This window comes from Lygodium microphyllum, chromosome 9, assembly GCF_053477565.2.
Source record: "Lygodium microphyllum isolate KBCC chromosome 9, Lygodium_microphyllum_v1.1.10, whole genome shotgun sequence".
NCBI classification, from domain to species: domain Eukaryota; kingdom Viridiplantae; phylum Streptophyta; class Polypodiopsida; order Schizaeales; family Lygodiaceae; genus Lygodium; species Lygodium microphyllum.
Genome location: NC_141143.1, coordinates 24,438,930 through 24,454,282, shown reverse-complemented (window position 1 = coordinate 24,454,282; position 15,353 = coordinate 24,438,930). Strand labels below are relative to the sequence as shown.

General features: G+C 40.6%; 1 protein-coding gene across 4 annotated transcripts in view; it reads left to right on the top strand.

The window, feature by feature from the left end:
- LOC148030875 (agamous-like MADS-box protein AGL1) overlaps window positions 1-12,632 on the top strand; it is a 54,492-nt gene extending 41,860 nt beyond the window's left edge. The window contains exons 6-9 of one of the 4 annotated variants that reach the window (XM_087684405.1): window positions 11,471-11,518; window positions 11,788-11,878; window positions 12,096-12,165; window positions 12,255-12,632. In XM_087684405.1, coding sequence (XP_087540531.1) covers window positions 11,471-11,518; window positions 11,788-11,878; window positions 12,096-12,165; window positions 12,255-12,261 — 216 coding nt within the window. In that variant the 3' untranslated portion in view covers window positions 12,262-12,632. Of the gene's footprint in view, window positions 1-11,470; window positions 11,519-11,787; window positions 11,879-12,095; window positions 12,166-12,254 lie in introns of those variants that run through there. The other 3 variants (XM_087684408.1, XR_015691822.1, XM_087684406.1) reach the window with 3 other exon arrangements.
- The last annotated feature ends 2,721 nt before the right edge of the window (window positions 12,633-15,353 follow it).

The following is a 15,353-nucleotide window of genomic DNA, read 5'->3' as shown; positions in this document are numbered from 1 at the left end:
ATTGAAGGATCTACATTCCCAAGAAATAAGATAAACAAACCTAGGTCGGTTATATAGAATGGAGTGCAAAACTTTGCCTTGATTTCTACTATGGCTGCTAAATTTGAGCTAGTTAGGAGTATATCATCAACATATAGTATGATATAGTTGATCCCCACGCTAGTAGTATGCAAATGTAGATTTGGATAATAGGGGGTAGAATGGTATCCATGAGTCTGTAAGAACTTGTCGATCCTACAATACCAAGATCTTGGCCCTTGCTTCAATCAGTAAAGAGCTTTCCGCAAGCAAAATACCTTGTTATTCCGGTTAGCGGAAGAAAAACCCGGAGTTTGCTCCCCGCATACTTCCTTCTTCAAATAACTATTTAGAAAGGCACTTTTGACGTCCATCTGATAGATTGGCCAACTGTGGTGAGCGGCAAGCACAATCAATAGACAAAATGATGTCAATTGAGCAAATAGATGCGAAGATTTCTTCATGGTCAATGTGGGGCTTTTGTGTGAAAGATTGCACCGCGAGGTGAGCCTTGTATTTGTCTAAAGTACCGTCAACCTTTAGCTTGGTCCTAAAAATCCACTTCGTTTTGATTACAAGCTTGTGACAAGGATGATCCACCAATATCTAGTTTCATTTCGGTTGATACTATCCAATTCCTTTTCCATGGCCTCATGCCATAGAGAGTCTTGGAGAGTCTCTGGCCAACTGACTAGCTCGGAATATGCAGTGTAATCAGTTGTAAACAATGATGTATATAAAGCTTGAGAGGTGAGCCGAGTAGACCTACTTGGGTCCTTCGGGGTGGAATCGGATGGAAGGATCCCCAAATCCTGCATGGTTTGGTGGTACCAGCGAGGTAATGGATCTTGCGGAGGGGGCCTATGAGCTGAAGTGTTTGCAGGAAGGTCAGGAGCGGGCAGTAGACTTGGCTTAGAAGGCACAATCTCATATAATGTGAGCGGAGGTGAGGATGTAGAGTCCGGTGCACAAGACTACATAATGTCCCTCTCATCAAAGATGACATCCCTCCTAATGATCGTCTTGTTTGTTCAAGGATTGAACAAATGATAGGCTTTTGCTTTGGAAGAATAGCACACAAAGATCAAGAAATCAGCTCGAGGGGTGAGCTTTCGTGTAAATAGTCTTCCTTTCGTGGATGGGTGGCAAATCCCTCATTACAACTTAATTACAGCAGCAAACAATAAATATAAATCTGAAAATACAAATTTACCTACTGATCTTGGACAATGCACATCCAATTGGCCCCAAAATTGGTGCCCCTTTCCGTATTTCTTTAGATTTGTTGAAGAAGAAGTTGATTTTCTATGGGATTTTTCCCGATTCCCTTTGCAATCCAAACTCCCCTTGCTGTCCAAAGTGACCAACAAGCCTTTAATCTAATTTGCCCCTTGATTCGGACACTTAATTGGCCTTCACCCACTTCATAGACGATGGAAATGCCCCAAATTCAATGGCTGGCTAGTCCTCCACCTGAATTTAGCTGAAATTCACCTTCAGGCCTAAAAAATCCAAGTCTTGGAGCTTCCAATTTTTGGCACACTTCTCGAGGCTGTTGCTAAATCCTAATTTTTGCTGTGAATTAGGGTTTACAGCGTAGAAATTTGCAATTTCTCAGCCTCCAATTGTCCAAATACTAAGATCTTCGGAGCAAGGCTGTGAAATGGCTGGGACATGAGAGAGAAAGCTGTAGAGAGAGAAAATTCAGAGTTTTGTCACGAAGAATGACTGAAAATCAGCCAAATGCAGCTGTTGCCCTACCACAATAGCATTAAATGCTATTGCCTACAGCCGAGACATCCAAATCAGCTGTCACCTTGTACCTGGTTGTAATCGCCCAGCTGTGGAGGGTCTGAATCTCCATTCTCCTCCTCAAAACTCACTCATAGCTAGCTGCAATGGCTGAAAATAGGATGGCCGTGCCTGCTCACAGCTCTTCCACATTTGCTACAGCAAGAATGATCTCGTTTTTCCTCTTCTTTCGCCTTTTACTAGCCTGTATGGGCAAGTTTGCCAAGTGGCAGTCTTCCCAAATGGTTTTTCCAACATTATCCACCATTAAATATTAATTTTCAGCCTTTAATTACAGAAATTTAATCTAATAATTATTTTGCTATCCAGAAAAATAATTTGATTGGCCAATAATTAAATTGGCTAGGCATCTTTCACTCTAGAGTCTCTTTGTGCCATCTTTGACCATTAGATCAGTGTTAGATACCATTAAATGCCACATCTCTAGTGTCACCAATTGACACTTATGGCCAAATGAATGACTTAGGTCAACAATTGACACAAGTTACCACTAAGTACCTGTGCAATATAACTTATAGCAACTTTTACCTTTGACATCCTGTGATTTTCTTAGGTCCTGAGCTTGTAAATTTACTGTAACCCCAGTTGCATTTCACATGTGCAACATTTACATAATCATGTGATTGAAAATTAATCCACATATTAAGTGAGGTTTCATAAATACATGTCCTCATGACATTTTCTATCTTGTCATCAAGGATGCGTGTATAAGCACGACTTTTGAAGACTCTGAAGTGAGAAACCACAGGTCGAGAACCAAAAAATGCCTCATACATAGTCTTTTTAGGGAATGCCACAATTGGACATCGATTATCGGTGAGACAAATCCTCTGGAGTTGAATAGTTCACCGATTGTGATGGTTGATCGATGGCAGTGATTCTGGCCTTGCCAATACTCCTGTTGGGGGTTGCTAGTACCTTGCTCCCGCTGCTGGGGTTTAATCACTTGCTGCACAAAATGGAAATATTTTCTTGGCAGCTTGTTAAGGAATAGAGTAACCTGATCGGCAAAGGACTTAGGAGACTCAGTGTGATTGAGAACTCAGCGAGGCGATGCTGATACTCCCCCAACTTGACTTTCAAGTCATCCATGTCTGTGATTTTAAAGTTTTGGAGCTCAATTCGATGCAATGGGTCCTATCTCAAGCAGCATAGCGGTTAGTCAAGTGTACCCAATGCTTAGATACTAAGTCAAAATGCTAAGGCTAAGAGTGAAACTCAAGCAATCAGCCTCGCACAAACTCGACAATAGCGAAGGTATTACGAGCCTTTCATAAAGCGAATGACCTCGTATGGAACAAGTGCAGGATTAGGTCCGTGTACTAAATTCTATAGGTTCTGAGAGTCTATGATATGTCTCATCAAATTAGACATAAAAGCATGCTTAGGGGATGAGGAGCTAGAACCATGAGGTGTCTGTGAAGGTGAATAGGTGTGGTAAGGTGGATCATAAGATGGTGGTGGTGGATAAGGAGGAGGGGAACAATGGTGGATAGGCAAAAATAGGGTGATGATGTCCAATGAGTGCCGATTGATGTGAAGGCACCAAAATTGTCATAGTTCCATATGGTAACGTAGGTGGAGGTGGAGGCACTAGGACACAAAAGCCCTTTCCAAATATCGGATGGCGCACAACATAATGACCGGATGCTCCACTAGGTAATGCCATAGAGGCAATTTGTGATACTGAACGATCCACACTCGAGTATGCTTGGGATGCACTCCTAGAGAGATAACCTAAAAGTGTGTTGGAGATCAAGTCTCCGTCACGAGTACACCATCTAGAAAGGGGTATGTAGAGGTCCTAAGGCTATGTCTAAGTGTGTAGACCCCCCTGGTGTGGTGTGTGGTGGTAAATGTGATGCACTTAACAGAAGCGGAAAGGAAGGTGCAACAGAAGATGAGGGAGGGATGGGTGGGAGTCCAAATAGATTAGTGATAGATGTTGTGGGAAATATGGTTGGTTCCTTTTGTCCATTAAATGCATTGGTTGAAGATGCAACTACTCCGAATTGACCATGTGAAACAAAATTATTTGAAGGAAAAGGAAGGGAAGAAATACTTCCAAGTTCTTCTTTCGGCTTCTTACCTAGTTTTGAGTTCATAAAGAAATACTTGTCTTCCTCATTACTAAGAAACCAAAGGTTATTTTGAAGAGTCTCTTCTTCTTGACAAGCATTCCTCGATCCAACAGAAAATACATAATCACTTGGCATAGAATTCGACATAATAGGGTTTGTGCCCGCATTGGAGAAAAGAATTTCTATGGAACTGGAGTGTAATCCAAGCCAGGTTCCACTTGCAGATGGCTAGTCCATAGTGGAGATTCCGAAAGTCTTGCAAGATCATTAGTTTTGTGCACTGAATCTAAAGGAGATAACTTAGGCTTACCTTACCACTTAGTATTGAATAAGGGTCAAAGGTGTAAGTGGATACCTTAGCCTATATATTCAGGCCCTACCATTTGTACTTTCGTCCCACATATCTCATCTATCATTTATCAATCTATCCTTCAGTTTGTTTGTACTTGCAAGAGATCTCTCTCTCTCTCTCACACACACATGCCCCCCGCCCCCCCTCCCCCCCACCCAAATGGAGTTCCATCCACCATAACCTGCTGGTCCATCTTCGTGAGCTCCATACAGAACAGTGGTATTAGAGCGGGTTCTACTCGTCATCTTAGCCTGCAGACCGCAACCAGCTCACATCAATGTTGCCGTAGCAGCTCTGTTCTTTCCGCCTGTAGTGGAAGAAGAAGAAGAAAGAGGTACATGCCCTGTCCTGCACAGTCGCCTGCTTCTCTAGGCCTTTCGCCACATTTCAAATGTAGCATGTCACTGTGCTGTGAGCCCTGCTCTGGAAGACTGACGCTGCCCAGGCCCTTGTGCTATTGTCATGCCACATGCAAGCTTGACCTGCCCGCGAATGCCCTGTTTAGTGTCCCGCCATGTGTCCTAGATCTGCCGGCAATCTGTCTCTGCCCCAACAGTCTGCCCTGTCTTCAGCTGCGTCAGTGTGTTTGCCGAATCACGGCCCTCCAGACAGACGCCTGCAGCCCGTGATGCCTTCTTAGTGGATCATCGTCAACACACACCAGCATGTGTGCTGACGCTTCCAGCCTGTGACACGTGGCTGGTCATGCCTGCCCAATCCCATTGGTCGACTTCGAAAACACAAAAACGTGCTTTCATCACGTCATCACGTGTGCCCAATAAAGCTTGAAATTATTTAACTTTAATAAATCTGAATTTAAACCTTAGCTGTTAGGGGCAGCTCACATGCAATTTGGGGATTTTTGAATTTTGGTTGAAATTCTCACATATTTTCTCCATAAAAATTGGGACTTTGCACATTGGAGTCCTTTGCCATCAAATTAGGCCTTCAATGAAGCATTCAAGATTGCCCAAGTGCTCGCCTTTGACATCAGGTGTAAAATGACCCGCCAAGTAACAATGCTTGGCGATGACATAAAAAAAAGTAAAAAGTAAAAGATATAATAATGTGTGATCGGAATTAGACACTGGTCATGCTCACACATGTACTAAGATCTTTCCATCACTTATTAAATAATTGTGTGGGGTCCTCTATCTAGATTTTAATCCAAAATGAGTTGTATTTCTTTCTATTCCATCTGATTCACCAAGGAGTTTATGTTTCAAGGGGGATTCTAGTCACTTTGCATATAACCTTTGAGTTGATTCCGAAAGCTATACCCATGTATTTGGCTTGGTCATGTGCCCAATGCCTCTAAGCTAGCCACTTTGCGCATGACCTTTGAGTTGATTCCAAAAGCTATAACCATGTATTTAGCTTGGTCATATACCCAGTGCCTTTGAGCCACATTGGCTTTTGAAGAGCCTTTGAGCCATACACACGCACCTCTGAATCATATCTTAGATCCGGTCCCTGAGCTTCTTGATAGATCCTATCATGACCTACCTCAGGTCGTATCTCTCTCACTTATGTATTTTCTTTTCCAGAATCATTGTACGGATTAGACATTACTTCTTCGAGGTAAGACCTTTTCTTTTCCTTTTTCGTATGTTTCGTATCACGGGTTCAGTCACCCATGACCTGAAGGGGAGTTTGTTAGATTTATTTATTAGATTTATCTCCGTGTGTGAAGTTTGAATATACATTATTGTGTTAAAAGTGTATGCTTAGGTGTGAATACCTTTTACACCACTTAGCATTTGCCATTAACTAAGGGTCAAAGGTATAGGTGGATACCTTAGCCTATATATTCAGGCCCTATCACTTGTACTTTCATCCCACATATCTCATTTTCATCCCACATATCTCATCTATCATGATTAATCTACCTTTTAATTTGTGTACTTGCAAGAGTTCACACACATACACCCATGGAGTTCCATCTGCCATAGCGGTAGAAATTTGATATGGTATGTGGACTCCATGGTAGTTCTATGGTTCTGTACCCATGTAAGATTGAGTAGTAGCAGGCTAGGAGGTCCACTTTTGATTGTTTTTGTCCATGTTTGGCTGTGGAGACTTCACATTGGAGTGGTGATGTGAATGCATTCGAAGTCATTTGACCCTTCTGTTGTTCTTACTTTTGCAGATGAGATTTTCAATCAAAGGCCAAGGTTTCTCAAAGAGTACCTAGCTCTAATACCATGTGAAGAAATGCTCTAAACGTAGAAAACATAAAAACAATGGTACAACAAAGCACACATTGATAACACAGAACACAGTCACGGTTAGGGTAACTTAGAGATAGTGAATACAATGAATAATGAAATGCGTGACTACTGAATATACAATGCTCATGCAGCAAACACACTATGTAGTGAATATTGAACCTCAAACTCTCGTATCTCCGGGATCAAGGAAGAGATTATGAGTTGGAGAGCGTGTCATACTCTGAAATGGCTCCCAAAACACAGCAAGGCAGCCTTCGTGTATTGAAAACCAGCAAACACAACTAGAGAGGCTGGATCTGATGTAGACAGGCAATGAGGAGAGAGAAATACTAAAAATGCTTGAGGAGAGAGAAAATTTGGGCTGCAGGTAGAGACAGTAGATGATTGGACAGGAAGTGTAGTATACAGCTAGAGGAGAGAGAAACTCAACAAACGTCAGGATTGGATGATGGCGACAGTGTTAGACTGATGGCGATAGCTACAGCTGATGATGTTAGTAGCAAACTCAAGGTTTTGACTGCAAGTAACAGCTCTAGTATACCAGGTGACAGCTCTAGGATCAAGGTGATAGCTAACAAGTGGAGTCCGAGACTAGAACTAGGTACCATATTATAGCAAGCAACAATGGGAAGCTCTGACCGTGATGTCCTCCGCAAACAGGGTGTGGGCAATAGAGATACGGCTCCTGAAATATACAAAAATGAGATTAAGGGAGAGTGGTGGGCACCCAAATTAGGATTTGGCATGTGGGACACAGTTACCCTCTAGGATCATATTTCTTTTTAAAATAATAAGGTTTCTTTATTAATGAAGTTGTTTTTGGGGTTGGTTAAGTTAGGCTAATGCAAGTTTAGCTCAACAAGGGGGCAGTAAACAAATGTGCAAGTTTTGTGTGGAGTATTACCATGGTGTGGTCCAAAGGTTGATAACTCATCTCTCACAAACAAAGCCCTTGTTCAAGAGTGCTTGAAAAAGTGTTCAACAGCCTCAAGCCATGGAAAGCCCAAATGTTGGGCATATTGGATGCTAGCTCTATATAGGGGTGAGAAGGTATAGGTTCTTCGTGTAGACCATACCCTCGGCTAAGAGAACTGCACTAGTACACAAGCAAGGAGACATGAAAGCATCGCTACAAAAGGCAAGCATTAAGGAAGCTACTAGAGAGATCACAATGCTATTTATACAAGTGGCTTATCTTTTCACAATACTTTCGAATCCTTGATGAAAGTCAATGATTTGTGTCATCTCTCGCATTGGGTGTGGGAGGGTCTAAAGTATGAGATATTGCACACAAGGGGCTTCACAATGGAAGCCTTAACAAGAGAGCTAGAGCCTTTGGTGGCAACATGGGAGAAGCATGGCACAATGCTTTGTGATGGATGGCTTGATGTTTGTACATATGGTCCTATCTATGACAAGCAATCATTAATATAACTCCAAGCAACATTATGCAGGTGATTATAAATAATGAGTTAAATTGTGTGGCGATGGGAAAGATGTTGGAAGAAGAGTTCTCCACTATTGTTTGGACACTTTGTGCTACATATAGCCTAGGCCTTGTGATGGAGGATGTGGCATAGCTACCTTGGGTGGATCATATTCTTTCTATTGCATATAGCATGGTCAATTTTGTTTGCAAGAGACCCAAGGTTCTAAGCATGTATAGAGCAAACAATGATTTAGAGCTTCTTAAGTCTTCCAAGACAAGGTTTGCATATATGTTCATTACCTTGGAGAGGCTTATTATTACATGCTATTGTTTGTTATGAGGGGAAATTTTGGGAGGAAAAGAATGATCCCAAAGCAATTGCTTTTTATCACATGGTTATGGAAGAGTATTGGTGTGGGGGGATGCACCTAGCCCAGCAAAGGCCTTGAATCCCATGTACAGCGTCCTTAAATTGATAGGCATGGAGGGGGGCACCACTAGTGAAACCATCCTTCCCTTTACAAAAGGTTGAATTTATAACAAGAAATTCATAAAATAAATGATAGTTTGAAATCAAACCAAGTTTCTGAGCATACACAGGGTAAACATTGATATAGAGCTTCTTAAGCCTTTTGAAGACAAGGTTTGCATATATGCTTAGTACCTTGGAGAGGCTTATTAGGGTGTGGCATGTCTTGCTTTGCACTATTGTTTGCTGTGAGTAGGAGAATTGGGAAGAAAATAAGGATCCCAAGGCAATTGCATTTTGTCATATCGTCATGGAAGAGTATTGGTGGGAGGATGTAGGTAGCCTAGTGAAGACCATGAATCTTGTGTACAGTGTCCTCAGATTGATAGACATGGAGGGAAGCACCACTGGTGAAACCACCATTCCTTTTTACAGAAGGGTGATGGAATCCTAAAATGCATTGATTTACAATAATTTACAACAAGCAATAAATTCATAAAATAAATGACAAATGGAAATAAAAAATTCAACACTTAACCACTTTGGGCTAGATTTCCCCCAAGAAAATTAAGATGAGTTGACACCCAATTAGCCCCAAAAGATTGGTATCCTTGCAGTTATTCCTTTTCACATCAATTTCAAACACTTATGTATAAGTGAATCCCTAAGAAGAGTCAAGAATTTGAGAGGGATCATTCCCCAAGGATCGACTCTTCCTTCCTAGATTGGTCTAATTCCCCAACAACATTTTGAATAGCAAGCTGCCCTGCCCTCTGTAGCCACCAATCACTAAATTCAATTTGCCCTTCCATCCAATGCACATCCTGGTGCATAACAAATGAATAGCATAAAGCCCTAAATTGCCCCTTGGTGGTTGCATGCAAGTCAGCCCACTTGTAGGCCTAGAATCTCACCTATTTAAGGAAGTCACTCTTTTCTCATTGTTGATCAACATGATTCTCAAGCCAAGCTTCTCACATGCCAAACTTCACACAGAGAGTGTATTGAGGGGCACTACTAGACATAGGAGTTATCATTGTTGTTAGCACTTGAGCATGATTCCCACACTAGACTCCTCATAGATAGAATATACTGAGGGCCCTACCATATGTATGGGAGTTGATTGCTAGTATTATTGCTTGGTCCATTTGGATTGTGAGATGCAGTCATACCGTTGATTTGCAGGACATTCCCATTGCATAGATCCTCTGTAGGATTTGGACAAAGATCATACCAGCATGGGATGGGGGAGGGGGGGTTTGGGAAAAGTAGGGGACAGGGGATGGGGCCAGGATTGGGACCTAAAAAATTACACGTTTTCTTGACATGGGTGGAAAAGACATGCCCCAAGGAGCTTGGCTGAGGTGGTAGGCCACAAGGTCCCAAGGATTGGAGTCTGGGCAGGGATGACAGGCAGTCCAAAGAGCATGGAAGCTGGGAATTGGCGGAGACGGCAGGAAACTAGCTACTGGGTGGTAGGCAGAGTTGTCAGTTGGGCACAATGGCAGGGAGGCTGCAGTTGGGCGGTCAGTCCTTAGTTGCATAGAGTAAGGAGGCATGACACATCATTGTCATGAGAAGTGCAGGAAGGCGTGGAAACTACAACACGATATGGCCTAGATGGGTGTGTCAGGTCCAACGTACCCGTCCCCACCATTCGACGTCCCACACATCGCCCCCGTCCCCCAAAGTCTCGAGTTGTGTCCCCTTGTGGTGGCTGGTCAAAATGGGACAGACCAATTGAGGACTCGGGGGATGTGGATTTGGGATGTAGGACAGAGGGAATGAATCCTGGATCCCTGCCCCTAGTGTTCCCAGTTGCCTCTTTGGGACATGGATCATGGAGGGACTGCAGGGTTACTTTGAGGGCATTAGAAGAATTAGACATGTGTTTATTCTTACTTAGGATTTGGCCATCTCTTTCCACTTTGAGTCGCATATGCTTCGCTATTACAGCCCTCCTGTTTACCTTCGAATTTTTTTGAAGGGTGTATGCTATATTTTTAAATCAATAAAAGTTTCTTGAGGCATTTATTAATAGGTTTTCTCTTAATTATAAAGAGATTGAGATTGCATGTCACAGATGTTCAGCTCTATGAGGTTTTATGGGAATGATGTAGAGCACTCACTTTGGAGTACGTGATGAATCATGATTATAAACCCTACAGTGGAGCCATTCCAAGGGGCTAAAAGTCATTGATCAGGCTTTAATAAGCGATGGGATTCACCCCTCATTCATGGGCCTAGCGGTTTCTGGACCCACTTAAGTGTCCAGTTGGAGGATGTCCTCATAAATCATTCGCTATTGCAGTGCGCTTAAAGCAACTGAAATAATTGCCCAAATCTTGTCCTTTTGGATTGGTTACGAGGAGATGCCAAATATCCTTATTGAATACCTAAAGGTTTGAAGTGTTTCTCTTTGTTATATTACTTTCACATCCCCAGTCCAAAAACATTCACAAACTTGTCTAATTTCTTATTTCTTTTCTTATTGCAAATACAATGATGACCCAGGTTTGCAAAATCCTAGAGGCATGGTCTAGAGTGCACCTACTTAGTTATAATTGTCTTTTCTGATCCTGTGCGACTTGCATATTACTTGGAGCCTCTGTGAGCATAATGACACGAGTAGAGAATCAATACATTTGCATTGTTAGCTGACACAGTGGCTACTTGAGACAAAAGTACGGGGCACTTCTGGGCCACATATTTAATAGTTCAAACACACATTACTGAATGGATTCAAAAAGAAAATCTATTATTGATAACCTGTATGGACCTATTGGCATTGCCATATCCCTGATTAATGGAGTTTATTCTCTTGCATGGGTTGTTCCTTGCTCTTGGGCATGCATCCTAACTCGCAAAGTCTTCACTGTGTGATAAATGCTGTAAAAGTTTGTCAAATTAACACATCTCTGAGTTGAAATAACATAGCCATCATGCACAGCTTGACACTAGATTCATCATTGTTGTCATTGTCAACTGTTGTTCTTATCATGGTTATCAATGTCATTGTCATCATTATTGCCGTCATTGTCAGTGTGTATGTTCATGATCCTTATGAATTGTGTGCAGGAGAACTTTTTACATTTACAAGAGGAAAATGAGTTTCTGAAACGTAAGGTTAAGTGTTGTTTCCATTTCTGAATTATTCTGACACTTTGCCTAAATTGGATTTGCTTTTTATTCTTGGGAGAACTTCAGTTGGGAACTTAAATTGTTCATGCATCAGCCTTGGACTGGTTCCTTAATTCATATATTGAGTGATGTGAGAGGTGATAGGTGATTGCGTTAAGTTACGCGCTACAAGAAAACATTATTTGTTTGATTTTTTTGTAAACTTTCCTGGTACTGACTTGATCAAATTGCTCGTAAATATTTATATTGAGCAGGTGGCTGAACTTACTGCAGTGAGTTCTGGTCCAGACAAAACAAGTAGTGCCATTGGGACAGCATGTTCTGGAACAATCTCTGAAGGCAATGGTAGAAAACCTTCCTCACAATTGATACAAGCAATATTTATTGTTTTCACAGTTAAGAGTTCTGGTTCTGAAGAATAGGACTGATTGTAATGGGTTCTTTGCAAAGACAGATTAACATTAAAGTAGGATACTTTCAATGGTATTCGATTGTAGATCAGATGCTGCAATGAAGCAACTAATGATTAGGCTAAAAAGGCTTATTTCTTTTTTTTCTACAGCAATGACAAGTTGCCAAGCTGCTCACACATCCGATGATGATTGTTATGATGCCATTACATTGAAGCTGGGGTAAGTTGTGTTATGCTGCTTTCATGATCAGGTGGATTCTCTCTCAAAAGAAAATGGTGACTTGATCCTTTTTGTGATGTCGTGTACAGACTGTAGCCGTCTGCCTGCTTACACTTCAGGGAAACATTCAAAGTAAGAAATTCCCCTGTGAACAAAACAGGAAGGCTTTATGCTGACAATAAACATTCCACAAATATTTTAGATATCAAGACAGGTGTTGTAGCTTACTTCAGCGTGTTTTTTTTCTGTGCATATGCTGCCACTAATTGTTGAGTAGCATTTCCTTTTAAGAAGGAAGGCTGTATGCTAATATAAATATTGCACATATTTTTGAGATACCAAGAACTGGTACAGCCGACAACAGTGTGTTTTACTGTGCATATGTTGCCAGAGATTTTAAAATACCATCCGTATGGATCAGCATCTATTTGAGGTTTTGCACATAAACTGCAGGTATACTAGACATTGATGTTGTAAAATTGATGCTCTTCAAGTGCCTTGTAGCGTTGAACAGCATTGGCATTCACAAACAACTAACCAGATTTCCCATCCACTTATCGAACCGTGCATAGCTCGTCTTTCATCTATCTCCACTTCTTGACAATCAAATGTGTGTAATGGCCCATGGAACTTGATGTGACCCAAGAAAGTATGCTCTGTTACACTCCTGGAAAGTAGCCCATACTCTCGTGGAAAGTATACTCTAGGACCAGATGGTTGAAAGTTCTCTAAACCCAAATGTGGAGTCCTAGAGATTCAAGGCTCCATAGATCTTCCAACACTGGAAGAGTGAGGAATAGGTCCCAAAGAGGCACTTCAACAATTTGAAGGCAATCACCCGTCCGATTTTGTTGTTATGTTTAATTGTAATGTCTCTTAGGAGCCAAGGTTTGGAAAGGTCCTAATTATCTGAACCATTCTTGCCCTCATCAAGATAGTTACTAACATAGGAAGTGGTCGGAGGAATAGGATAGTTGCCTTTATGGAAATATACAAACCTTTAGGAAATTCAAAATCTTGTCTCAATATGAAGCCCCTAGTTGCATGAAGATGCAACTTGAGTGGTTCGTATATTATTATTGAGGTAGATGAGCATGTGGTTTGCGTTCTATTCTCTTCAAAAGAGAGGATGATCTACTTTATTGTCTGCTTGTTTGTTGTGGGCACATATCGCTGTGTTGCAAAGTTCAGTTTGCTAAAGGAGCCTTATTTCTCCAATGTATTAGACTTGGATCATATGTTGGTTTTACATGATTCCCAAAGAGATCCAGATGATGTCATTCATGTTGAGAAGAAGTGATACATCCTCTCATAGCTTTGTGTCACGTACGATTAGGAGCATGTGAACATAATTCTATGATAAACATTTTGTAGGGAACATTCCAATGGATAACTGAATTGTGATGTGCATGGAGGTAATGGAATTGAAGAGGCACAAAAGATATTAAGAGCAATGCATTTGAAAACGACTTTTCAATTAGTCGTGTTTGTAGTGAAAAAGGGAGAGACGAGACAATGAGATGGAGAATTAATCACACATACACACTTGTGTTGTAATAGCTGAGAATGCATATATAAAGAAAGTTGTGTATATAGTAGATTTTCTTATTGAAGTATTCTCCACATGTTTTAGATCTATCTTATCTAGTTTTCCTAAATATTTAGATAGTCTTTTTAGATATTCTCTAAGCACATGTTTATATGATTATATTTCATTAGTCTAAAATTCCTCCTCTCTTGAAGAGGGTAATGATATCTTTTAATATTTTTTCTTTTTTCTCAAAGAAAAGAGGGTTTTCTTTTATAGTATGAAGACTTTTTGCTAATCATCTCGGTCACAAGAGAAGTAAGATTACAATGATGAGTATAGTATGAGACTTTATCCTTGTTATTGTTTGCGAATGTTTGGATATAAGTTGATCATGAAGATATTTGAATTTTGATTAATGGATATCTCAATGAAGAGTTGTTTTTCGTAGTTTGCTTCATAATAGACTTGATAAGCGATAGACTCATCATATAGATAGATAATGTATTGCCGTTTGAACTTGATAGTGGTGGAGTGAAACAATTGCATGAGAAAAGAATGAGAGCAATTTTGTAGATAGAGAGATGTTTCTAATGTGACTAAATACCATAGTAAGAGAGAGATTGATAAGGTGTTTGTAACTTGATATTTGGGAAGGTTGTTGAAAGTGTAAAATAGCAAGTGAATAATAAAGAATATCAAGCATGTTATCTTTGAGAGGACTCCAAGAGTTAAACATAACATCTTATTAATAAAGAATTTCAAGCATGTTATCTTTGAGAGGACTCCAAGAGTTAAACATAACATCTTCAGTAATAGTACACGTAGTGTTATTGTACTCTTTTATCCATGCAAAGTAGTATGTGTAAATGTGCTTATGTGTTTCTTTGTACTTTATCCATTTACTTTCTCCTCTTTGGAAGGCCAAGATAGTGGGTCAATTTGAGAAAGATGTCTTGGTCAATTAAAAAAAGATACAATTTATAGATGATGATTTGGGTAAGGTAAGTGGTAGACCATTTCATAATGAGATTGAGAAAACATTAAAATAGAGAGTACTTGCGATTGTTTGTTGCCATCTAAGGTAAAGCGACTTTCTCTACAATACAATATTGGATGCATAAGATTCATATCCAAATGCCTTAGGAGCCACCCTTGCACTAGGCTTTACGATTTGCAAAAGGAGTTGCTTCTTGTACGAACCCTTAGTTTGCAATAAGGGTCTACCCATTGCTCATAGAAGTCATAGGTGGGCCACATTTAGCATTGCAAGAACAAATAATTGGGGAATTTAATTTAGGGCTCAACTTTACGTAATTGGATGTTGTAAGTAATTAATTATAACTCGTTAGTAGCGCATTTGGTACCAACCCAATGAGAGGGCTTGTTCTCTTACAGCATAAGTAGCCTAAATTCTTGACTCAACCCTCTCTACTACTATTATAGTTGCATCTAGATCATTTAGTGCAATTTTGCTCAAATATAGTTGGATCATATAATGTAATCCTCTCAAGAAGAATTGCAATTGAGAGGCATGGGGGTAATTGGATAGTGCTACCCAAATGAGCGTATGCTTTTACACTCATTAAATTCTTGTAGAGACTCATTTAGGATACATAGCCAATATTGGCTCCCCTTTTCATAGGAGAACCCCCTATGA